Source organism: Arabidopsis thaliana (assembly GCF_000001735.4).
Source record: "Arabidopsis thaliana chromosome 1 sequence".
NCBI lineage: Eukaryota > Viridiplantae > Streptophyta > Magnoliopsida > Brassicales > Brassicaceae > Arabidopsis > Arabidopsis thaliana.
Genome location: NC_003070.9, coordinates 27708274 through 27733449, shown reverse-complemented (window position 1 = coordinate 27733449; position 25176 = coordinate 27708274). Strand labels below are relative to the sequence as shown.

At 36.6% G+C, this 25176-nt stretch overlaps 5 protein-coding genes, 1 long non-coding RNA gene and 2 other non-coding genes across 9 annotated transcripts; 4 read left to right on the top strand and 4 right to left on the bottom strand.

Moving 5' to 3' along the window:
* The first annotated feature begins 766 nt into the window (after window positions 1-766).
* On the top strand, window positions 767-3419 carry EIL3 (ETHYLENE-INSENSITIVE3-like 3). Of its 2 annotated transcripts, NM_106032.5 has the most exons (3): window positions 767-1121; window positions 1348-3047; window positions 3139-3419. In NM_106032.5, exons 1-2 carry the CDS (start codon window positions 1087-1089, stop codon window positions 3014-3016), a joined length of 1704 nt encoding a protein of 567 aa, NP_177514.1. In that variant the 5' UTR covers window positions 767-1086; the 3' UTR covers window positions 3017-3047; window positions 3139-3419. The 2 variants fall into 2 exon arrangements, with proteins under 2 accessions (NP_177514.1, NP_001322105.1); NM_001334601.1 differs by lacking the exon at window positions 767-1121 and having other exon boundaries at window positions 1177-3047.
* On the bottom strand, window positions 3419-8459 carry SMU1 (transducin family protein / WD-40 repeat family protein). The gene is made up of 16 exons (NM_106031.4): window positions 8366-8459; window positions 7644-7854; window positions 7401-7553; window positions 6904-6952; window positions 6577-6660; window positions 6321-6424; window positions 6099-6185; window positions 5948-6001; window positions 5487-5582; window positions 5199-5323; window positions 4826-4952; window positions 4668-4727; window positions 4462-4569; window positions 4267-4367; window positions 4073-4124; window positions 3419-3826 (listed from the first exon to the last, which is right to left on the bottom strand). The coding sequence occupies exons 1-16, from the start codon at window positions 8389-8391 to the stop codon at window positions 3728-3730; spliced, it is 1536 nt and encodes a 511-aa protein (NP_177513.2). The 5' UTR covers window positions 8392-8459; the 3' UTR covers window positions 3419-3727.
* Window positions 8460-8495: 36 nt separating this feature from the next.
* AT1G73710 (Pentatricopeptide repeat (PPR) superfamily protein) lies at window positions 8496-12260 on the bottom strand (the record flags this gene model as incomplete). The annotated part of the gene is made up of 1 exon (NM_106030.2): window positions 8496-12260. One exon carries the CDS (start codon window positions 12258-12260, stop codon window positions 9285-9287), a length of 2976 nt encoding a protein of 991 aa, NP_177512.1. The 3' UTR covers window positions 8496-9284.
* A 491-nt stretch (window positions 12261-12751) lies between these two features.
* AT1G09407 lies at window positions 12752-13200 on the top strand. Its single transcript, NR_139619.1, has one exon. It is a non-coding gene; the product is annotated as an other RNA (long non-coding RNA).
* Window positions 13201-13708: 508 nt separating this feature from the next.
* AT1G73700 (MATE efflux family protein) lies at window positions 13709-16070 on the top strand. The gene is made up of 8 exons (NM_106029.2): window positions 13709-14056; window positions 14181-14725; window positions 14802-14888; window positions 14978-15034; window positions 15125-15363; window positions 15453-15571; window positions 15664-15750; window positions 15837-16070. The coding sequence occupies exons 1-8, from the start codon at window positions 13820-13822 to the stop codon at window positions 15894-15896; spliced, it is 1431 nt and encodes a 476-aa protein (NP_177511.1). The 5' UTR covers window positions 13709-13819; the 3' UTR covers window positions 15897-16070.
* CDKD1;1 (cyclin-dependent kinase D1;1) lies at window positions 16030-18540 on the bottom strand. The gene is made up of 7 exons (NM_106028.4): window positions 18242-18540; window positions 17660-17958; window positions 17456-17564; window positions 17245-17370; window positions 16932-17167; window positions 16569-16850; window positions 16030-16480 (listed from the first exon to the last, which is right to left on the bottom strand). The coding sequence occupies exons 1-7, from the start codon at window positions 18335-18337 to the stop codon at window positions 16432-16434; spliced, it is 1197 nt and encodes a 398-aa protein (NP_177510.1). The 5' UTR covers window positions 18338-18540; the 3' UTR covers window positions 16030-16431.
* A 1493-nt stretch (window positions 18541-20033) lies between these two features.
* On the top strand, window positions 20034-20217 carry MIR159a. Its single transcript, NR_139941.1, has one exon. It is a non-coding gene; the product is annotated as a microRNA ath-MIR159a precursor (primary transcript).
* Window positions 20218-20991: 774 nt separating this feature from the next.
* AT1G09865 lies at window positions 20992-21496 on the bottom strand. The gene has a single exon (NR_143539.1). It is a non-coding gene; the product is annotated as an uncharacterized misc_RNA (transcript).
* Between the last annotated feature and the right edge of the window lie 3680 nt (window positions 21497-25176).

The window sequence follows — 25176 nt, the reverse complement described above, 5'->3', positions numbered from 1 at the left end:
TATATTTATAGTGTGAATTAATGTGATTAACTCAGAGAGTTGTCAAAGAGGCTACTCTCCTTTTTTTCCCATTTTATGATTGCATCAAAGTCTTACTAATTTTGGTGACAATCTAAAGTTCTTTTCTTTCCTTGGACAATAAAACTCATTCATGAGCTATCAAATTTTATCTTTATATTTCTCTTAATCTCTTAATGAGCATGAAACTATTCTTGTTTTGAGATTGCTTACAATAATTGGATTAAAACATTCAAAATGAATAGTGTGTTTGTAAAATAAACATAAAAAACATTACAAAAATATAAATGTGTGTCTAATTAAAAGTTTAGAATAGAAATTTATTCAAAATAATTTTAATTATGTTTACCTATGTGCTATCTGCCATATGCATCATGTTTTGATAGAAGTCAAGTGACTTGATGAACAGTTTGCTTGAGTTATAGCATTTAGCACTATGTAGGACAACAATTTGCTATTGAGTGGTATACGTTAGCATTTAGCATTATGCAAATTTTAAACCCAAAAAAGTTAAGAAAATGTGCTTTTTATTTAAAGCCAAATTAAAACCCAAAAGACTTTAATTTATGGGGAAAAGAATAGGTTAATGGCAAAATTGAGTTTTTTTTACTAATCCGGACAGTTAAATACAATAAACTTCATTGGTATTCCTCGTAACTAATTACTCAAAATAAATACTATTATTCTATTTGTTGAGCCAATAAAAATCCGTGTTGAGAAAAAAAAAACGAGAGACAGAAAGAGAGATTGACTCGACAACAGATATAAAGTAACAAAATATTTTTTTACATTAAAGAAAAAAAAAAACAGAAACCGAAGAAAACAACTTGGTTTTTGCAACAACAAAAAAAAAAAAAAAAATTTGGCCTTTGGGGGTTGGGTTATTGCCACAACAATACTTTGGCTTTGGTCCGACTAAATCAAAACTTTGCCTCTCCACAATTCGCAGCCATTTTTTACTCTCTTCTTCCCCTGAGAACGACAGGAGAAAGAATAAAAACCCTAAATTTCTTTAATTTCGGCGCTTCAGATTATCGTTGTTAAAGGTTTTTGATTGATTTTGTTTAAATGGGCGATCTTGCTATGTCCGTAGCAGACATCAGGTGAAGAACATTTGATTCAATTTCATTAATTTCCCTTTCATGCTTGTGAATTTAGGGTTTATATGAATCATTAGTTCAATCTCAATCAGCTGATGAATCAATGAATACTTGGGTTTTCCTCTGTATTGACAACATAAGATAATGATATATATGGATTTTGTTTTGTTTATCAAATCAAAAACTTTAGAAAGCTGTTAATTTTTGAGAGTTTGCTTATTGTGGATAGGATGGAGAATGAGCCTGATGATTTAGCTAGTGATAATGTTGCTGAGATTGATGTGAGTGATGAAGAGATTGATGCTGACGACCTTGAGAGACGGATGTGGAAAGATCGTGTCAGGCTTAAAAGAATCAAAGAGCGACAAAAAGCTGGCTCTCAAGGAGCTCAAACGAAGGAGACACCTAAGAAAATCTCTGATCAAGCTCAGAGGAAGAAAATGTCTAGAGCTCAAGATGGTATCCTTAAGTACATGTTGAAGCTTATGGAAGTCTGCAAAGTTCGCGGGTTTGTCTATGGTATAATACCGGAAAAGGGCAAGCCTGTGAGTGGTTCCTCTGACAATATAAGAGCTTGGTGGAAAGAGAAAGTGAAGTTTGATAAGAACGGTCCTGCTGCTATTGCTAAATACGAAGAGGAGTGTTTAGCGTTTGGGAAATCTGATGGGAATAGGAATTCACAGTTTGTTCTCCAGGATTTGCAAGATGCTACTTTAGGGTCTTTGTTATCTTCTTTGATGCAACATTGTGATCCTCCTCAAAGGAAGTATCCGTTGGAGAAAGGGACGCCTCCGCCTTGGTGGCCAACGGGGAATGAAGAATGGTGGGTGAAACTCGGTCTGCCTAAAAGCCAGAGTCCTCCTTACCGAAAACCTCATGATCTCAAGAAGATGTGGAAGGTTGGAGTTTTAACGGCAGTGATCAATCATATGTTACCTGATATTGCAAAGATTAAGAGGCATGTTCGTCAGTCGAAATGTTTACAGGACAAGATGACAGCTAAAGAGAGTGCGATTTGGTTGGCGGTTTTGAACCAAGAGGAATCTTTGATTCAGCAGCCTAGCAGTGACAATGGAAACTCCAATGTGACTGAGACACATCGTAGGGGTAATAACGCTGACAGGAGGAAACCTGTGGTCAACAGTGACAGTGACTATGATGTTGATGGGACAGAGGAAGCTTCAGGTTCAGTTTCATCTAAAGACAGTAGAAGAAATCAGATTCAAAAAGAACAACCAACAGCCATCTCACATTCAGTAAGAGATCAAGATAAAGCAGAGAAACATCGCAGAAGGAAAAGACCTCGAATTAGATCCGGAACTGTCAATCGACAAGAGGAAGAACAACCTGAAGCTCAACAAAGAAACATCTTACCTGATATGAATCATGTTGATGCCCCTCTGCTAGAATATAACATCAACGGTACTCATCAAGAGGACGATGTTGTCGACCCAAATATTGCCTTAGGACCAGAGGATAATGGTCTGGAACTAGTGGTTCCTGAGTTCAATAACAACTATACTTATCTTCCACTTGTTAATGAACAAACTATGATGCCTGTAGACGAAAGGCCAATGCTTTATGGACCAAACCCTAACCAAGAGCTTCAATTTGGGTCAGGGTACAACTTCTACAATCCCTCTGCAGTGTTTGTACATAACCAGGAAGACGACATTCTCCATACACAGATAGAAATGAATACACAAGCACCACCTCACAACAGTGGGTTCGAGGAGGCCCCAGGAGGAGTACTTCAACCCCTTGGTTTACTCGGAAATGAAGACGGTGTAACAGGGAGTGAGTTGCCTCAGTATCAGAGTGGCATTCTGTCTCCATTGACTGACTTGGACTTTGACTATGGTGGTTTTGGTGATGATTTCTCATGGTTTGGAGCTTAGTGTCTTGCCATTTTTTTTGGGAGATTACATAGTAAGTTTTTTTTTTATTACACAACACCATCTCATATATTTGATCTTAGTTTATAGATTTGATGTATTTTGTTTTACTGTTATTTTTGTAGGTTCAAAAGGACATGGCAATAGTCTGGCTAGTACAGTTACTTTCTCTTCTTCATTTCTTCTGATCTTATATTCTTCCTCTTTTTTTCTTATAATATTTTCTTAGATTTGTTAAGAGAAACAATTTTCCTTTTGAATAAGTTGCCAGAAGAACTGCTTTGCCCGTTGTAATGGTCTCTAGGGAAAGCAGTTAGCGTATCATCATTTGTAAATTTACCTGTGAGTAATTCATCAAGTTAAGAGAATCATTATTTGTTTCTTTTGAACTTCCCAAGTTTTCATTTTTTTTTATATATTTTTGAGCTTGACTTTATTCTTTCCTAAGACTAAAAAGTATATGGGAGTTGACTGGCTGGGAAGGTCAAAGAGGAAGGAGACACGTTGTTAAATAAACTACTACAAGGCTCAAGGCCAGGTGAAACGGTCTTAAAATCTGAAATGCTGGTTTTAGAGTCTGTGGGTAGTGTTCCCAAAATGGCTGAGATCTTTGCAAAGATGGTTTCACATTACACTAGTTCTAACCCGAGAAGAGTGCAAATCAAATAAAGACAGACTAATCATACAGAAAACAAGACTTGATGATGAGAAAACTCAGGGCTTCCATAACTTCATAGTGCAATCTTCACTATAGGTAGCAAGGAGGTTTCTATGCGGGTGGTGTGTTATACCAATCACATCCTTCTCATGCACCTGTCATAAGCATAAACTATTCAGAAACCAGGTCTAATAAAAGACAACTAAGATAAGTATTAAGAGAGAGAGAGAGAGGATGATAATCTGAGCTCTAAAATGGAGAACAGATGAATCAAACATTATAACACACAAGGGACTTCATTACTCTAGTGAGTTACTGTTATGTGTTTGTCTCAAATGCAACTTTCAAATTTCCAACATCCAAAATCTTTTGGAGCATGTCTGTTACGGATATAAACTTACCATCATGAAATGCTCAAGTCCACCAGATTGATAGTTGAAGCAGTACAGTTTCCTGTAGGTGCAAACACCATTACGAACATCAAAGGCAGAAGATGAAACCCGAAAAGAAAGGAACCATAAGATTATCCTTTGAAATCAAACTCGTGGAACTTATCCAAAAATAAAACGATAGATATAGGAGGTTAGAGTGTTACTTGTCTTCGCCGATGCAGTATATCCAATCTCCTTTTGTAGATACACATGCTGCTACAAAATCTCCTCCTTCCCTATTACCGGATGAGAAACTCTTCACAACCTGCAAAAGGATTCCAATATAGAAGCATGTGAACAATCTTAGTTTTGGCATGACAATGACACTGATTTGCAGGAGACCGTTGCTGGAAATTTACCTGTCCTTGGAGTGTCATAATGTATATAGATGATGTCTTGTTGCACACAACAATGTGTTCTGTGTTTTTGGGGAACAAGTGAATAGAGTTGACTGATGCATCAGTTCCCTATATTTCAAAATTCAGACTTGGTAACCAAAGAGTTTGCCACAGAAGATCAGAAAAAGTATTACAAGATGTACATAAATCTGTATAAGAAAAGATACCCTTAACGGAGGTGGCGGCTTGAATGTTTGTAGACAATCTGTCGTCTTAGAATCCCAGACCTGTGCAAGGAAACAAGACTGTTATTACACGGCAGAAGGGGCAGAGAGTCCAAATGAGAAACAATGATACTGCTGACAGCCAAAGCCGAAGAATTTACCTTTACTGTACAATCACTGGAGGCAGTGATAATACGGCTTCCATCACTTGTAAAGATGGCATGATTTACATAAGATGTGTGACCACGAAATTCTTTCAACAATTTCCCAGATTTCAAACCATGGATTCTGCATAAAATAAAGCAAAATATATAATAAGAATTTGATATTATATTCGACTAGAAGCTCTACCAATAAACTTACATAACTACCAAATGAAAAGGAAAATATTAACAAAAACAAGAAGAAAAAAGATGCAATCAAAAGTTAAAAGAATATTCTACCATCAAAGAAATATAAAGCCTCAAGTTTTTGATAGGACGAGATTCATATCGCAAGTACAAAATAAAAAAATAAAGATATAACTAATAAAACCTTGCAGTTTGGTCAAAGGAGGTACTCAGTAATTGGCTTCCATCCCGAGAGAAGGAAAGACTTGTAACTCCTTGGGAATGTGCATCAAAACGACGTATGCATACACCAGTCCTTATACGCCAGATCTGCAAAAGTGACATGCATCTAAGTCTAGTTTTTCTATTTGTATTCAATCAGAATACATATGGGACCAATGAGAGGAAGAAGATATATCTACCAAACTGCCGCAATAGTCTATCTTCAGACAAAAAATTCAACTTTAAGGAAACATATGCAGCTGGAACTTACTTTAATCTTTCCATCTTGTGACCCAGATGCAAGCATCTCTGAATCTCTGCTAAAGTCTATGCAGAGGACAGGATCATCATGCATCATGAAAGATTCCTGTCAGAAATTAATCATAGTAAGTAAAGAGGATGGAATGGGAACTCTTTATCCAAAACTGATATTTTGTATACCAGGAAGTCTCAGACGAGATACTTGGTGCTTTAGGAGTTACATTGGAGAAAAAATTAAAATTCAAAGATAACAGTAATCCACCATATACTTGGTGCTTCAGGAATCTCATGGGCGACATTTTTGGAATAAAAAGCAAAAAGTAATCCACCATATCATTCTCACAGACTTGTCACACGTTCAATAATCAGATGCAGTAAGGATTATTTTCATTTGATTAAAATGTACTAACAGCTCATCTGACCCCGTACTGAGTTAGAATTAAAAAATGAAAAGAAGACATGAGAGCTTACATCAGCTTGATATTGCAAATCCTTCTTGAGCTTTCCACTTATGTAATCCCATACCTGTAATGCTTTTCAAGTCTGAGCAATCCTAGTCACAGAATTATTTTAAAGACTAATAACTTGTATTATCATACATACAGATTCCGGATCAACTCACCTCGATAAAACCATCCACAGAAGAAGATGCAAGAAACTGTCCATCTGGTGAGAATCTAGCGCATTCTGCATGACTCTTTTTACCAAACTGCACCAGCACCAGCACAAGGAAAAAGATATGAAAATTAGACAAGAACTCAACTGATGAGAAAACCCAAAATAATCATGAGCAACAGATCATAGACCACTAAGCTAAAGAAGCTATTAAAGTGTGAATATGAACCTTTATGGTATGAGTAAGAACATTAGGATGTGTGTCTTCTACATCTTGCTTCATAGCTGCCGTCCCACGAAAGAGGTCAAACTGTGTTCCTGGAGGGAGCAGGCCTGACACAAGTGTATGTAAATTTTAGGAAATGAGAGAGGGTACATATGTTGATTCCATTGATATATTAGTAATGTAGGCAAAAAAGTAAAAGAAAACGAGATGAAGTTTGACAGAACTGTTTGGTAGCATCCACAGTTCCTTAGATAATCACCTTGATGTTGTTGCCACTTTAAAGCCTGACCTATCAAAGCCATTAACCGTGAAGGTGGTACCACGGTAACCTCGGCAGCCACAGCTGATCGAGTAGGAGAACAAACAATTAGTGAACCTTGAGTACATACTGAGCAAGAGAAAACAAAAACTCTATAACCATTAAACAGGAAATAAGTTCTCGTCATAACTTCTTTTCATGTCATAATAATATTTAAGCATGCAATAGAGAGAGTATTCCAGAACATCACTTGGTTCCTTCAGGTAATTAATCATACAATAACTGAAGAAAATTGTTATTGTAGAAAATAAAGAAGAAATGGCCAACCTTGAGCAATCTGTGCCCGTTTTCTTTCTTTAGTTGAGTCTCCATAAGCCTTAGAAACAAAGGTAAAATTAGCAAACCATGATTATCACAAGGAAATGATTACATGAAAAACGCCACTCTTTGTGCATAACATGAACAATGACTAGGAGACAATACACCTCAAAAGACTAATCAGATAGAAAAGTCAAATCCATCAACATGTAAAAGAGCTAGTAACATGTAAAGATACTTTTGTACTCAGAAATACGAGCATGTGTTATACTTTGAGACCCTCATCTAGAAACAACTTCATGTTTAACCGCTCACTGGTTCTACTTAAGATTTTGAAAGATATCAAAAGTCGCAAGTAGAGTACAGAAAATGCAAGAGATAACAGATATAGCAACATTGTTTGAACTGTTGAACAGTTGCGGACAACCATGCTTAGGTGACACAGCAACAACAAAAGCAACACCCAACGTGATATTGAATAGTCGAGCATAATATAGTTTCCATACCTCATGCGGATCAAAATAGCTTCTGACTAGAAGATGCTCCATCCGCAAATATCTTTCTGCTTGCTCCTGCTTCATGACACCCATCACCTGAGTTTGTCTCAAAATAGCTCGGGCAGTGTCCAACTCTCGAAGTTCTATCATCTCCAATACAATCTGAAAAAATCACCCCGAAAATAAACAAAACTTACAATGACAATCACTATTTTTATACACTTCTACATTTCACAGAGTAAAAGAACAAACCTGTTCATAAAGGTCTTCAAGTTTATTCCTGGGAAGTTTAAGCTGGGAAACTTGAGGTAGTACCGAGTCCCATCTTCCACTATTAATATCAGAAATAAACGTCTCGACGCTGTCTACTGTATTCAAGGAAACCTGACACTCGCTTTGTAATGTCTGGAATGTCTGATTCAAGGAATTTTCTTTGCAGAACTGAAGCATAATCTTTATTACACTGAGACATTCAACACAATAGAGAGCTATTAGGGATGAAGATCTACACAAAGCTGACATATAGCATCAAAACGTTCTCCATCCAATATTACTAACAAAATGGCTAATAATACTGTCAATGGTTTCAATCCAAGCCGAGAATTAACAAGAGTTCAAATTTATACAAATTGGATTTTTCCTCGAGACGCATTGCAAAGAATCAAAACACTCTAACGATGATCTCCCTCAAATTTTCGTATACGACGTTAATTTAAACGAAGAATAGCTACGGAGGAATCTAGATATTCAGAAGCAATTAGCTTTAGAAGAACCAAGCTAAAACAAATTATGGGTAGATTTAAAAACCACAACTTTAGTATGGAGGATATAAAAAAACCAACATTCAAGATGTTTTCTCCAAACATGTAACCTAAGATCCATCTGAGCATTCGTAAACGATGGTTCTTGGAGCACAATTCATATCAGTGACACTAAACGAAAACTAGGGTTTGTAAGAGAAAGCGAAATCTTACTCTCGAGCTTCGATTTCGAGCGCCATACTCAGTCGTAGTGGGTTTTCGCCGGAGACGCTAAGAGGTAAAAATGCAGCAGAAAACACACGCGAAGGAGTTTCAATTTGGTTTTAATTCCAGGACAATGCCTCAAATATCAAATATTATGGGTCAAAATTAAACTTTCAGAAACTCCGAGTGTTATTTTGTAAATTTAAAATTGCAAAACATTGCTTACATACCATTTAGCTTTAGCTTCACACCCTTTTTTTTTACAACTTTTAGAGAAAGACAAAGACAACAATAAACACATTGACACTGTGGTCTTCAAGAGTTCTCCACTGGTTCGTTCCACTCCTCTGTTCTTCAACTCTAGAGCTCCATCATCATCTTCATTGCTCACTACTATTACTTTCTTGAGATCAATAACTGATATACTTTGACTGAAGCTGAGAGACTCTTTGTTCCGAATGGAAGGAATTTGCTGGCTACTCTGTTTCATATCTTCCATGTTGATATTCATCACCAGTAACTGACAAGATTCCAAATTGGAATCAATTCCAGAACATCTGGCTCTTTTCATGGGCTTTGATGCTATACAATTGAAAATAAGAGCAAGCAAGACAGGAGAAAGATGTTCAATCCAGAGACCAAAACCAACAGAAGACCAACCCGATGATGCAAATCAATCTATTGTTGTAAGGAGCGTATGCTAATTCCTCTACCAAAACCATAGCCAAAGGTGCTCGCTTTTATAGATTTGACCCTGTGGAACCTTTTTTTTTCTTTCTATAACAGTTTTAAGATACACATTTCTTTACCAGAGATCAATCTGAGGCTTAAGTATGCATATTTCCTTTGGCTTCTGTGAAACTGTACAGTCCATTTCCACTAAATCCTATATTCTACAATATTTCTTACATACATCTGTGGCTACACTTCAAAATGCCTCGTCTTCTTCAGAATTTTCCTCTTCATCGTCTTCTTCTTCTTCTCCAGATCTTGAACTACACTCCCTTTCAGCTTCAAAAGCAATGCTCATCTCTTTCTTCACCACATCAGCCAAGTCCTGTCTGTTTGCACTCACATAAGCATCTCTAACTGCTTTAAACAACGATTGGCTTGGTTCAAGCTCCCCAAACGTCAGCCGGCTATGTACCCTCTTCACACCTTCCACCATTCCCGCTTTCCCGTATATCCCAACAAGGTAGGCTTGCGTGACAATATCTGGTTCTAGACCTTTTTCCTGCATTCTCATGTATGCCTTTAGGGCCATGTCAATGTCTCCTGATGCACTATAAGTGTATATCACTGCGTTGTATGCAAAATGCTCGCGAGGAATTTCACCACTTGTGAGCTCTTGGCATGATTCCAGCGCATATGCATACAAACCCATGGCTGAGAACAGAGTTGCAGTGATTGCTGGTGTTGCCAGTGGTTTAGCTTCATTGTATGCGGTTTGTAGCTGCGACACAGCTTCACTTGGCACCCCACCTTTCTTCAAGAGCGTGAAGAGCGTTTTAAATGTTCCCCAATCCAGCAAGAGCTTTCTTTCAACTAACATCTCATGAAACAGTTCACAGCATTCACTTAACTGCCCATCAGCAGCGTAGCAAGCCATAACCTGATTAAATGAAGTGCAGTCACTTAGTAGACCAGACTCTCTCATTTCTTCAGCCACTTCAATAGCCTCGTCGAGCATGCCCATGCCCTTGTACAAGTACATCATTGTTGCAAACGAAATAACATCACATGTGCCTTTTTCTCTGAGAGCATTGAAAATGGATTCTGCTTCAGAAACTATGCCAAGATCTGCACACAGACTTAGCATGCTGTTTGATGCAGCAACATCTGGGCCACCTTCTGAATCCTTCATTTTGTCATACACTCTCCTAGCTTCTTCAAGACACCCCACTTTGCTATAAGCCTTGATAAGGGAAGTCAGAACGATATGATTGGACTGAACGCCATGTTCTTCCATCATTCTAAAGTATTGAATCGCTTCTTCGACCATTCCACTCTCAGCAAACCCATTAATTAAGGAACCATAAACAACTTCATTCGGTTTCACCCCTGTTTTTTCCATTGCCTCGTACAGGTCAACTGCATCAGACAACAGGCCAAGCCGCACATAGCTAGCTATCATAGCAGCATAGGTCTTGCATCCAGGTTTACAGCCCGAATCCAGCATTTCAGCCAAGATCCGCTGGGCTTCGTCCACTAAATCAACCCCAGCAAGCATCTGGAATAGGGAATTGTAAGTGCACTCATCAGGCCAAGTCCCTTGGTTCTTCATCCCTTTGAAGAGAGAAAGTGCTTTCTCATGAAGTTTGGCCTTACCATAAGCCTTGATCATGACATTGTACTCCAAAACATCATTCCTCTGGCCTGACATGTTTCTTTTCCCATAGAACACAGTCTCCGCTTCAACCCACAGTCCCTTTTCAGCATAGACATCAATAACTGCTGCAAGTGTCGTTGACGAAAGCACACAATCCAACTGGAACCTCTCAAACAGAGCTTTTGCCTGTACGACTAAACCTTCATTGACATACATCTGCATAATAACAGGAACAGAGTGCTCATCAATGCGAATGCTATTTCTGTCCATCTCAGCTATCACAGCTTCAACTTCTGCAACCATTTTCCGCTGACACAAGATATGAAGAACAGCTCGATGAGTTACAGTATCAGGAAAAAGTCCTACTTTCCTAATTTTCCTATAGTACTCAAGAGCTGCCTCAATGTCCCCAGCATCAGCATGAAGAGACAAAAGGATATTATATGTCTTAGTATCAGGGGATATCCCTTTCTCTTCCATCTTCTTCAACAAGGATTCAGCCTCTGACAAATGCCCATGAGTTCCACAAGTATGTATCATCGTGTTAAACGTTACAGTATCTATAGGTACTCCAGATTTCAACATCTCCGAGAAGAGATTAGCAGCATCGTTTAAACGACCTGCCTTTCCATACAAATCAATCAGAGTGTTGAAGGTGGAAGTTAACCTTGGCTTCCTCGGAGAAGAGTCTGAACCAGATGCAAAATGCAGACTTTTCTCAATAGGATTCCTTGCACCAACCTTAAAAAGCTCCATCGACAAGAACTGCTTCAAGTTCACAGGAGATTGAGCTGAACCATTCTTAGGAAAATCATCAATAGAATCCAAATCAAGATCAACTTTTCCAGCGCACCAACCTTTAAAGAACCTATCAGCACGATCAAACTCACCGGAGTTCTTGAAAACTCTAACAACAGTAGCCATAGTGACTTCATCAGGGAAATGCATTCTCTGTCCCATATGCTTAATCCAAAGAAGAGCTTCCTTAACAAGACCAGCTTTACCATAAACATCAACAAGCATACCATAAGTATTGTTAGTAGGCAAAACACCATTATGAGCCATCTCAATCCAACAAAGCCTCAATTCATCCCATTTCCCCGCTCTCCCTAAAGCTCTTAACACAATGTTGTAATGAATCACATTAGGAACATAACTTTGGTGAGACTGGAAAAATCGAAACACACGAAGAACTCTTTCCCAACGAGTCTGCTCTTTAAGAAGAACAGTTTGTTCTTTAGGGCTTAAATTGAGACAAAGAGAAGCTAGAGTTGTTTCAATATCAGTGGAAGAGTCAAGAGAACGCAAAATGGAAGGGATTACGCCGCCATATTTGCGTTTTCGAGAGCTTGGGTTAGGTTTAGAGCATCGAGGTGGAGAAACTGAAGAAGAGGAAGAAGCGGCGCAGTGAAGTTGAAGCTTAAAAGAAACCCTAGAGGAGAAGTTACAGGGAAGTGAAAGTGGAAAAACCCTAGCTTTAGAACTCAGAGCTAGATGATGATGATGATGATGATGATGATGATGATGTCTGACATCTCTAGAGGAAGAGTAGTGAGGAGGACTTGGCTGAAGCATTTTTTCTCTGAGAAACTCCTCAGAGATTATCTCAAATCTTTAGGGGTTGAAGAAGAATTATGCGACTCCAAAAAAATCTGCAATTGAAATTACACATTGTGCGGAAATTCAGCGCGTGATGACAACGCGCTAATCTTTACTAAATAATTCTATTGGGCTTTACAAGGTTATTACAGTGGGCCTTTTCTATGTCTGTTGTGAAATTCGTCGTATACAAAGGTTTTGTTTGATTGGTGACTGCTTTAAAAGCCATAAACGATTACGATTTAGCCAACTACGTACCACTATTCCAATTTTGATGAGTCTCCGGCGAATCCGTTAATCGTAGACGTCCCTGCGGTGGAGGCGGTGGAGGGAAATGGCTAGAAGAAACGCGGCAGTTCTTGTACTTTTATGCTTAATTACCATTATCCATTATATGGATCAATGTATCATCCATTCTTGTGTTTCTTGACCAAGACGCGATCATTGCCTAAACCTTTGGATCATACATCGTGTTCTTGATCCCAGACCTTATCGGGTGCGTGATTCTCAAGTGCTTTTCTTTGCGAGCTAAAACAGAGTGTTTCCTCTCATGCTCTGTTCCGGTTTTGCTTCACGTTCATGCTTGTTGGGGTTTGGTGTTGAAGTCTGGTTTGGGAATCAGAGAAGCTTCCCAAGCAACTTCGCTTTCATTTTGGGTTAATGTTGTCTTGTTGAGTATTTACGTTAAATTATCGCCTTCTTGCGCCAAAACATGGACCGGGTTCTCCCCAGAGGCTCTTGAGAACGTTATGGTGTTTCTTTGGTCTTCCATCTGCATTCATGGTTTGGTTAGACTGGTGGTACACATATATGATTCATGTCTTCTTGTATATATCATATCTTTAATGTTGATCATATCTTGATGGAATCATAACGATTTGGTCATACAAGAAAATGGTCTTCCTCTCAGTCTCAGGCTTTACTTCCAAAATCCTGTTTTGGAAACTTCAGTTTTCCCCACTTGGTAAACACACTCTTTTGTAACTTTCTGTACATTAGTACTAAAATCCTCAATACTTTCTCGGAAATTGCCTTAATCTCTGTAATATGTAGCAATAATGGTGCCTCTCCTCATAGTTTCCAATCTCCTCATAGGTTATGTAATCATAACAACTTTTGGTGAAGAAAGCTAAAGGAGAGTTTTGCTAGTAATACCGGAGACAGAGTCTGAGGTGGTCTCCTGACTCGATGGAGAATAGAATAAGAGAAGAGCAACTAGGAGCCACTCACGTCATTGTCTATATAATCGGAAGCTTTGAATATAAAAAAAAATGCGTGGTTGTGAATTGTGAGCATCTTTCAATTGTTGTTGTCATTTAATAAAACAAAATATAATCTGCCTCAGGGGGAAGTAGAAAAGAAATTAATTTCTATTTACCACATAATTAAAAGATTTCATTCCTTAAAAAATGCATAAATATCAACGACGGCTCCACAAACCCTAAAGACTAGGAACAAAGAGAGAGATAGTTTGTTGTTATTCTATTTCTCTTAGTTTTTTTTTGACATATTTTTTTGTGAGAAACAGAGAGAAAATGGAAGATGGTGTGACGCCTCCGCTTCTGATCACAGAGAAAGACACGACGATGATTCGTGTGAAGGAGGAGGTGAAGAAGCAGCTATGGCTTTCTGCTCCACTCATTGGTGTTAGCCTTCTTCAATACTCTCTCCAAGTCATCTCCGTCATGTTCGTTGGCCATCTTGGCTCTCTTCCTCTCTCTGCCGCCTCTATCGCCACCTCCTTTGCCTCCGTTACCGGCTTCACCTTCCTCGTACGTTTCTTCGTCCCATCTCTCACGATCCAGTCAAAAAAAAAAAAAGAGTGCATTCAATAACATAACCTTAGTTATCCTCTGTTTTGTAACTTTGTTCAAAGTTTGTGTGTATGTGAAACAGTTGGGAACAGCAAGTGCATTGGAGACACTATGTGGCCAAGCTTACGGAGCAAAACTATATGGAAAATTGGGAATTCAAATGCAGAGAGCAATGTTTGTACTTCTTATACTCTCTGTTCCTCTCTCAATCATTTGGGCTAACACAGAACAGATTCTCGTATTGGTCCATCAAGACAAGTCCATTGCAAGTGTTGCTGGCTCCTACGCTAAATACATGATCCCGAGCCTCTTCGCCTACGGACTGCTTCAATGTATCAACAGGTTCTTGCAAGCGCAGAACAATGTGTTCCCTGTCTTTGTCTGCTCTGGTATCACTACATGTCTTCATTTGCTTCTCTGTTGGTTGTTTGTGTTGAAGACTGGTTTAGGATACAGAGGAGCTGCTCTTGCTATTTCGGTCTCTTACTGGTTCAACGTCATTCTCCTCTCGTGTTATGTCAAGTTTTCGCCTTCTTGCTCGCATAGTTGGACCGGGTTTTCGAAAGAGGCTTTTCAAGAACTTTATGATTTCTCTAAAATTGCTTTTCCTTCAGCGGTCATGGTCTGGTAAGTCATCAAACATAAAATGCTGCATTGTTCAGGTTCCAGTATCTGCATTTTAATCAAATTCTGTTTGAAACAGTTTGGAGCTTTGGTCCTTCGAGCTTCTGGTTCTTGCCTCAGGCCTTCTTCCTAACCCGGTTTTAGAAACTTCGGTGCTTTCAATCTGGTAGATTTCGGTTATCTTTGTCTTATGGTACTCAGAGTTTGTGTACTTCTTCTTTATATTTGATCAACCTCATTTCTGCAACTTTTCAGTCTAAATACTTCCCTAACAATCTGGCAGATTTCGGTTGGTCTTGGTGGCGCTGCAAGGTCAGTAACAAAATGTATCCAAGAGCTCATAAAAAGAAAAATCTCATCAAACCAACCTATCTCACTTTGTGTGTTTCTGTTAACTTGCAGCATAAGGGTCTCAAACGAGTTAGGAGCAGGGAATCCACAAGTGGCAAAACTGGCTGTATATGTCATTGTAGGCATAGCAGTAGCCGAGGGAATTGTGGTTGTAACAGTTTTGTTGTCGATTCGGAAGATCTTAGGTCATGCTTTTAGCAGCGACCCGAAAATCATCGCATATGCCGCATCAATGATACCGATTGTTGCATGTGGAAACTTCCTTGATGGCTTACAATGCGTACTCTCAGGTTTTGAATGATAGAAGATTGGCTTTGGTTCCTTGTTTATATATGTCCGGTTCGAATCCTGGTCAAATAGTTTTGATTTATGGTTGCAGGGGTTGCTAGAGGATGTGGATGGCAGAAAATTGGAGCATGTGTGAATCTTGGATCATATTATCTTGTTGGAGTTCCATTAGGATTGTTACTTGGTTTCCATTTCCACATTGGTGGTCGGGTAATAATCTTAAACTCTCCTTCTCATTCTCAAGTTCAAACACAAGACTAGTTTTATAGAAACTTTTATTTTGTGGTATTTTCATATTGTAGGGGCTTTGGCTGGGAATCGTAACAGCATTGTCTGTTCAAGTGTTGTGTCTTTCCTTAGTCACTATATTCACAAACTGGGATAAAGAGGTAAAACCTTTTAACTGATCGGCTCAGTTTTATATGTATAATAACTCTGCCATAATGTGATTCTGTTTCTTGTTTTACATGATTAGGCAAAGAAAGCTACGAACAGAGTCGGATCTTCAGATGACAAAGATGGTGACGTCCAATGATCAATAAACGTCTGAGGAAAAAGCAGTTGCAAATGAGCTTAATGAGTGCTTTATTCTTGTATGCCCATATGAACTTATTGGGAATTTCTAATTGATGTGGCCGTACATTGGTCTTTAGAAAACTTTACCATTGTTACATAGTTATTGAAATTCCTTGGATGTGTTTCCATTCTCATCGAGCATTAGTGTAATGAGATCAAAAATTCATATATGTAATACACCAACGTGTTCGATACTAAAAATTCTGGACTTTAAATTGGAAATGAACGAAGAATGAGTTTGGGATCAGAGCTCTCTTCTAAACATAGGCCAAAAACAGAGATTTTTCTATGAAGGGTGTACATGATGATTAGTTAATCATCTGTGCTTTATATTCTTTATTTTAGACAGAAAGAATGATTCAAACTATTCGTCATCACTAGTTGTGATATGAAAAATTTCAGGAATTACTGAACGGAACCAACCAGTAAGAGAGATCCTATAGGCTATAGGAACCTGAAGAACGACGTCAAGAAGAAGCCTGTTACGCGATATCCTATAGGAACTCGAGATCAAGTTTCCTCTTCAGATGAGATCTATCTGCACTGCAAATCCAAAAATCAAGAATTCATCAAAAGTTTTCATTTTTTAAGCTGACCAAGAACTGACTGTAATAAAACCAATTGTTTTTACCTGGTGATGGTTGGTCGGTTTGGTGGCCGCTCAGCTAAGATGGTGAAATCTAAAGACATTGGTGCTTGTCCATCATGGCTAGCTTGTCTCATGACATCAACACTCTGGTCCTTGAAACCATTACCAGACTTTCCTCGGTCAGGCATCACTCTTCTAAACTTATGTGCTGGTGACAGCACTTTAATGGCTTCAAGTTTACTATCAGATGACTTAGCATCTTGCTTGGAAACTGGTCTTGGGAGCTTTAAAGGGTCAGTAGGTGAAGGTGCAGATGTGAAGTACCTTTAAAAAGAAATCAAGGTTTGAGAACAAAACTAAATAACCTGTTCTTATGCATTATCCATAGGGGAGATTTTTAGGTACCTGTGTTTTAGAGCCTGCTGAATCGATATTCTAGACTTGGGGTCATAGGTGAACATCTTTGACAACAAATCTAAAGCATCCTCACTAACCGTTGGGAGTAAAGAACGTAAAGAAGGAGCAGGGACAAATTGATACTCTACATAATCAGGAAGGCAGATCATGTCAGGCCACTGATCTGCTTTTGGAGTCCCAAAGGCAGCAAAGATTTTGCTTAATTGATCAATATCACTGTTTCCCTGCAATGGAATAAGTAAGTTAGATAAACAAGTAGACAGATGCACTGGATTACTACACAATCAAAATGGAGGTTCACCTGAAGAAATGGTCTGCGTAATAGAAGTTCAGCAAAAATGCAGCCAGCAGCCCAAACATCAACTGCACCATCATATTGTTTTGCACCAAACAAAAGTTCAGGTGCTCTATACCATCTAGCAAACACCTATGAAAATTGCTAAAGGACATCAAGATACGAAAGATAGCAGAACTACTACATAAATAGCATTGTCACAACAAACAAAGCATACCTGGTGGGTAAACTTACGACCTGGGCTACCAAATATACGTGCTAACCCAAAATCTGCAAGTTTCAGCTGTCCATTGGGTCCTATCAACAAGTTGTTTGGCTTCATATCTCTGAAACAAATACGAATGATCATCCATAAGTTTAAATCAAAACAGACCTTATTAGAGATAGAACAAGTTCTGCTTCTAAGTTCCAATGATAGTACCTGTGCAGAACCCATTTGCCATGGCAATATTCAAGACCTTTCAATATCATTTGGAGGTAAGATTTGACATCACCAGGCGAAAGATAGAGATTACGATCTCGGATAACTGCTTCGAGATCAGTCTCCATGAACTCAAACACGATGTGCAAATTCTCCTTGTGAGGAAACGCATCAATCAACTCAATTATATGTGGATGCTTAAGCTCTTTAAGTAATTTGATTTCTCTAAGAGCTGTTACATTCACACCTTCTTTCTCTTTACCAAGTCTTATTTTCTTGATCGCTACAGTTTCTCCATTCTACAAATTGCCACAACAAAACAAATCAGCTTCCTTATACAAACTTAAACAAAAACTACACACTTTAAATCCATTAAGAACATAAAAATGCAAACTTTGACTTCTAAGAACACATATTAGTGTAAAGATCGAAACTTTAGCTGATTTAAAACCTAAGAGCTATCAGATTTAACCAAATTGTTCCCAGGAAGAGACACGTCAAAAGACACACGACAGAATTGGAACCCTAGTTTCGATGGGATCGACAAAAAATATGAAGAATTGAGAGAGGAATCATCTTCACCTTTGTATCAGTAGCTTTGAAGACGACTCCATAAGTACCTTGACCAAGAACCTCTCGCTTTAGATACCTATCAGCAACTTTCTTCGGCTGTTCCATCTCCGGAACTCTCTAATCGGATCACAAGCAATTGATCGAAACTGATCTTAATTAATTTGTTATCGTTAACGTTGAGGTATCTTATGATGCTCTGGAGAAAAAGTAGCCGTTAGAGCAATTACAGAAGGAATCGACATTTTTAGGGGAAAATATTGAAAAGTAAACGAAAAAGGAAAGAGACGCTCTAAAGCTAGAAATAAAACGAAGCTGGAAGCGTCTATCGTAACGACGTCGTTTAAAGGTTTATAAATGAAAAGCAAAATTGTTCCGGTTTACTCAACATTGACTCGTCAATTATTCTTCGGTTTAAAATGTTATAAGTTAGTGGTTAAACAAAAGATGATTGTGAATATTAACATTTTTTTAGCTGTATGAATATTGGAACATTGCCTAAACATACTTAGAAATTAAAAAAAAAATCCAAGAAAATAAAAAGCTGCATCAACAAGTTGCCAAATTAACCTTGCTCATATTTTCCGCAGCATGGACCAGGAGAACACTACCGGATTAACTTCCGTTTCATGAAGCGTGGAATCAAGCCCAAATATAAGGCCCAAATAACTATTCCGAGAAGGTTAGACAAGCAACTGTTAACTTCTGGGCCCATATAATGGGCTCATAAGAAAGAGATGCAGCCCAATCATTAAAGTTTGCACAAATAATTAGGCTGATCAGTCCACTTTTTTTTAGGTGACCAAAGAAAACAAAGTAAGCCTAACATTTGAGTATGAACCAGAAAAATTTAGGATACTTCAGGGTCAAGTATTTTGCTAGTGAACATTTTTCATCATACAAATTTTTATTTAAACAACTCAAAAAAAAACTTACACGATGGATAAAAAAACACACTTAAAAATAAGCCATTGAATTGTGAAAGAGACGAGACTCGTGAGGGTAATAAGACAAGTTCGTTGTAATAAATCTAGCAATAGATTCTGCTCAGACAGAGAAATAATTACCTGCTTTCGTGCCCACATCATCAGACTTATAATCCTGACCGTACATCAACCTATTTCACTATTTCGTGTTGAAATTTCTAGTTGTTAGGGCTAACAAATGATTTAGAATTAGGTCACCAAACGGAAACACTTGTACATTATTTTCTAAAAGAAATAAAGAATGGTCGGCCAAATTCATTTTCAAAGTTACATCTTAAAAATGTAGTGGACTAGTAGTTGGCAGGAACGATAATAATTGTTATTTTTATTATCTTTACCCAAAAAAAAAAAGAGTGAAGCACAAAAGCCGAGAAGGACGCATGTGACGCGTAGGGAATCTAACACAAACAATGTCAGACCCTTCCCATGTCTTTTCAGATGCACCCACCTGTTCCTTTTTTTCTTTTCTTTTTATTCTTCTATCACGAATATCTAAACCACTATAATTACGACTCTCTATCTATCATTTCTTCCAAAACATGACGTGGCCTCTTCTCTCTCTCTCTTTCCTTCTCTCTAAGTATGTTTAGGGTTAATAATTAGGGTTCCTCCTCTCTTTTGTTCTGTCTTTATATCTCCTTCATAGCTCTAATGTAAGAGATTTACCTCTTTTGGTGTTTTTGTTAATCCACGTTCTCATCAAAACTTTCTCATTGTTTTATGAAGAGTTAAAGGTCTTTACAGTTTGCTTATGTCAGATCCATAATATATTTGACAAGATACTTTGTTTTTCGATAGATCTTGATCTGACGATGGAAGTAGAGCTCCTTAAAGTTCAAACATGAGTTGAGCAGGGTAAAGAAAAGCTGCTAAGCTATGGATCCCATAAGCCCTAATCCTTGTAAAGTAAAAAAGGATTTGGTTATATGGATTGCATATCTCAGGAGCTTTAACTTGCCCTTTAATGGCTTTTACTCTTCTTTGGATTGAAGGGAGCTCTACATCTTCTTTCACCTTCTCTATTTTTTATTTTTCTTTATTTCTACTCAACAATTATTTATTCGGATTCATCTTTAATTTTCCGTTATAATTTCTTTTTGGTAAGGATTATTCGCTATAATTTGAGAATTATATGGTTATTATTTTGATTCCGAAGCAATGTTTAGCGTGTTATTTGTTTTTCTTGTAAAAAACTAGGGTTTATGCAACTGCCTCGGGTAGATGAGAAGATCCTTGGTTCTTTGGAGACTTTTAAATTTTGCAATCTTTGCTGCCATATGCACTGACTATCTTTGTATGATTATTCTCATATCTAATCTAACAACTAAATCCTGTTCTACAATCACAGTCCTTTAGTTAATTGCGAAAATAGTTTTCTGTCATATATGTAAAATGATGATCGGATCGGATTTAAAGGACCAAAGATATTCACTAACTTATACGATTCATTTGTCAACTCGAGTACTTGATTCCTGTCTTTACACAATGAAGATTATAAACTTGAAGAACATTAAAAGTTAATAAAAGTTAAGATTAAGATATAAAAATAACACATATCAATAAATTGAATGTCTTTTCGGATCACCTGTAGGAGTTGGCCATATAATTTGAAATCGAACGTAAACTACAGCAAATTTTGTTATTATAGTTTGATTGATAAAGAAATGGTTTTAGGCAGAATAATTGAAACTGAACCCTAGCTAAACAATTTCTTTTAAGGGAGTCATCATGTAAACCAAATTTCACTTAAAAAAATGATGTTTTAAACATATAATTCGACAATTTTTAGTTTACTAAAAAGATTATGATTTTTGTTTGTTTTAAATTTAATATTGTTATACTTCCATAAACAAGTTACATGTGCTACAGTTGTGAGTCTCGAACTTTGAGTCTCCAACCCAAAAGAAATCGAGATACAGTTATGTGCTAGTTTAAAGAGTAAACTTACTCAAAAATATCCGAAAAACACAGGTAAACTGATCCCAAAAACAAAATTCCGAAAACTTAGATCACCATGTCGATCCGGTCCAAAAGTTTTCATAAGAACTATCAACCAGCCTTCGATGTTTCAGACTTTCAGTCTATGGTTTCAGCACAATAAGATAATCTTGTAGACACATAGTATGTCTTCAAACATGAGGTCTCTTGGTGTTGTATGTGTAGAAACTTATTTGGCTGGTCTTGCCTTCGTTGCTAAACTGGGATGTAGACATTTTCATTATTTTGATTGTACTTTCGAAGTTTTCAAAATTGGGCCTCGTTTTTATGACCCTTCATGGAAAAAATAAAGTTGTCAATCTTCCTCTTACGACAGAAGAGGTCTGTTGCAGATCTGGACCAAACCCTGTAAGCAAAATATCCATTAACATAAGGTCAAATCTAGCCCATTAAATAGGCCCAAATAAAGGCCTAATAGTGTAATGTCAACCCTAATCGTTCAATTCTCTCACCATATTTATGTAACGACTGACTGATTTAACTAAGCCTTCTATTGGGCCTTTGGCACACAAATGTTGTAAGAGCTACTTGTGTTCGAATGAATAGTTTTTTTTTTTTTACCAACGTATGTATCGAGCAATTTCTCGTTATGAGAATGATTCAATTATTTTGAATTGTTAATTTGTTAACAATGCCGTAAAAAAAACTGAATCTTAAACCAGAAGAAGAAGTGGAAGAAGTTACTGATTATTTTATTTTACAAATGTCTGATAATATAATACAGATTTCGAAAAATATACTACAGATACATCAATGAATATAAAGTTTATCAAATTCAATATGCTGTAAATAGAAAATTTGGCGATAAAGACTGACTACCCTACATCTGAAATCAGGTAACTCTACCTAAAATTCCGTGAAGGGTTGGTGGACTACTTTAATTATAGAGACACTTTTCGAAGTAACATATTTTAGTTTTATAATTTGCCAGACTAACATTTGGTCGAAAATGCTTATGACATTGTACTTGTTATCACGTTTCTACGAAACACCTATCAGTTGCGTTTAATGTTTTCCGATAACACATCTAGCTAAATTTTGTAATTGCTTTTAATTTCTTTCAAACTTCGACTTTTTTATACAAATGTGAAATATCTGTAAGTTTCTAGAATAGTATCTGATGGTAACTTAACAGACTTACAATAATTTCAAAGACTTTTAAAACTTAATGATGTGGAAAAATCATCGATGTGGGGCTGTCCGCTGGAGAGCAAAGCTCCTGCAAATAAAAGAGAAAAATGTAGAAATTTGTACAATTGGTGTGATATTTTCCATCACGCTAGCATATGCTTAAGCCGGTAACATTAAACACAAGACTTGGTCAAGGATTAGAAAGAATCGAAAAAGTGAAGAAGAAAATGGATATCATGACACCGAATGCACATGAAAATATCTCACTTTCTAACCACTCATCTTCTAGTGTAGTTTACGGTATAGTTGTTTACGTGTTACCCGAAATAAACGACAAAGATATGTTTTCTAACAAAGTGTGCTGAAGACTGAAGAGTAAAGAATTTCAAGTTTTTTTTTCCTGTTAATAATGTAACAAATTAAGGCTGTGAATGGTAACCAAAACTGCACCCAAAACTGCACCGCAATAGTGTTGTAACAGTATCAAAATCTCTACGTATACATATGTATCTATATATTTTCGTTACTATTTGAACCGCACCGTACTTTTCTCGTACCGCAAAACTCAGTCACCATTCAGAACCTAAATAGGCAAAGAAGTTTACTGGTCTATTTTCAAGAATATGTAAACTACGTTCCAGAAATTAATGAAAAAGGAAAATGTTAGCATAATATTGGTGTCTTGTCACGATCTTCCACAAAAAACTTATTGCAAGACTAAACAAACAGACAAGTCTTAGAATTAAGGAAATGAATTAAGTTTTCGGATCTAACAAACTTTATAAAAATCAATTCAGCCAAAATTTCTGAGAAATTTAGAGTGCCATGTATTTAATCTTCTTTATACTTTCTTTTATATTATAACCGAAATTCACCACAAGAATGGATAACTGCCAAATTAGCTAGAGCTTATCTACACATTTATTAGTTCACTCTCACTCTTTGATGTTTCTTTCATCTAAAGTCAACCCCTTCGACACACCACTATCACACATCCATACACTTGTCGTGTCTTAGTAATCATTTCAACTATGTTTTGAGATCCGAGTCCAAATTATCATTAAAAAGGTTCTTTCTACATGCCGGTTTACATTTTTGTTTGGTTTAATGTGCCGGTTTAGTTTAGTTTCATGTAGGGCTTATAAAATCACCTTTTAGTTGGGTTCAATATATATTTTTGGTTTCGTGAAAGTCAACTGGTAATGATTGATTATATAACCAAAATAGGTCTCAAATTAAATCTCGAAGAACGGTTATAAGAAACAAAAGGGAATGACGTACCTATACATACTTACCGGAAGGTTCGATAACATTTTAAATTCGTTGCTTCTAATTTTTATTACTTTGCATAATAACTCTGAAAGCGGTTGATCGATGGTTAATTGTTCAAGAAGTTCTTGTATGGACGGTGATATACATATATATATAGAAGGATCTAGATCGAACCATACATATGTGGCAAGTTACTCTCTACCTAGCTAGACAACTTTTTAAGTGGCAACAAGAGCCACGTAGTAATAAGTTGGTGTACTTGTATCATTGTAATATGTTACGCTTTTAATTCGTATCAGTATATCTTAGTACACTGATACTTATACACAGATCATACCTGTATTGTTCTTTCGTCAAAGTTAACCAATATAAAATATATATTTCTTGTCCCCATTCCTTACAATTTGATACGTATACGGGACCAAAAAATACAAGATATGACAGAACAAACAATAGATATTTTCAGTCAGAAAAACATATCAAATTTTTTATATATATGTAACTGGAGATCGGATTCATAACTGTATCTTAATTTTCATATCTTATTATTAGGATTCAAATAAACGATTTCTTTGATATTTCTGTGGATTGAACTTATAGCCACTAACAAAAATTCAACCACACAACTCACTTTTTCCGTCTGTAACAACTATTTATAAAATGGTTACGTATAACAACAAAAATGCGTTCAAGTATTTATAACGATGCAGGTGGTCGTTACCCGACCGACTTAAATTCATTTCTCGAATTTCGTGGAGCATTGCATGCAAATATTTCTCATCAAAAAGAAAAAAAAGAAAAGAAACAGTTGACATTTATTTTATTAAAATTCTATTCCTAGAGTATAATTTTATCGTCAATGTCTTTCATAACCAGCTTGAAATTTTTGGCACGCCTTAGACTTTTAGATAATGCTTCCTTTTATAAATAAAATCTATCAATAACATAAATACCTAATAAATATTAGTAACCTTGAATATATACATTAATACATATGGAAATGTCATCAATAAAAATACTATAAAAATAGATTCTTAAATTTATTTTGTATCTAAAATAATATAAATACATTAAACTAATATGTATTGTTTGATAGTATCGTAAAATAAATATAAATGTAGTTGAGGTTAAGTAGAAGATAAGTCAAACTAGGAGAGCTTTACATAAATACAAGAAATTAAAGGTTCATCAACAAGACAATGAAATCTTTAGTATTACTATTGAATAAATTATGAGAAAAATGTTAAGAAATGTGATTGAATGTACAACATTTAAAATGTATACATGTATATATAGTTATACACACACACACACACACACACACACACACTTATATCCTTACCATACACTAGATCACTTAAATTTGTTTGATAGAATACATTTACTAGATCTATAACAACTACATTTTAATTTATATATATATATATATATATAGAGAGAGAGAGTAAAAGTGATATTTCTATTCACTCTTTAAGTGTTTTTATTTTATTTTAATAATTCATCAATCCATTTAAATCATTTACTAAAAATTTATGCATGTACTGATAATTGATTTATCAC

Excerpts from the sequence above, each read along its gene's own strand:
- EIL3 (NM_106032.5), top strand. The coding sequence starts at position 1,087 with ATGGGCGATCTTGCTATGTCCGTAGCAGACATCAG. Across the intron at positions 1,122-1,347 it reads ATGTCCGTAGCAGACATCAG|GATGGAGAATGAGCCTGATG; the intron begins GTGAAGAACATT and ends TATTGTGGATAG.
- SMU1 (NM_106031.4), bottom strand. The coding sequence starts at position 8,391 with ATGGCGCTCGAAATCGAAGCTCGAGA. Across the intron at positions 6,002-6,098 it reads CTGTGGATGGTTTTATCGAG|GTATGGGATTACATAAGTGG; the intron begins GTGAGTTGATCC and ends AAAGCATTACAG. Across the intron at positions 4,368-4,461 it reads TTATGACACTCCAAGGACAG|GTTGTGAAGAGTTTCTCATC; the intron begins GTAAATTTCCAG and ends ATCCTTTTGCAG.
- AT1G73700 (NM_106029.2), top strand. The coding sequence starts at position 13,820 with ATGGAAGATGGTGTGACGCCTCCGCTTCTGATCACAGAGAAAGACACG. Across the intron at positions 15,364-15,452 it reads CTTACAATGCGTACTCTCAG|GGGTTGCTAGAGGATGTGGA; the intron begins GTTTTGAATGAT and ends TTATGGTTGCAG. Across the intron at positions 15,751-15,836 it reads TCACAAACTGGGATAAAGAG|GCAAAGAAAGCTACGAACAG; the intron begins GTAAAACCTTTT and ends TTACATGATTAG.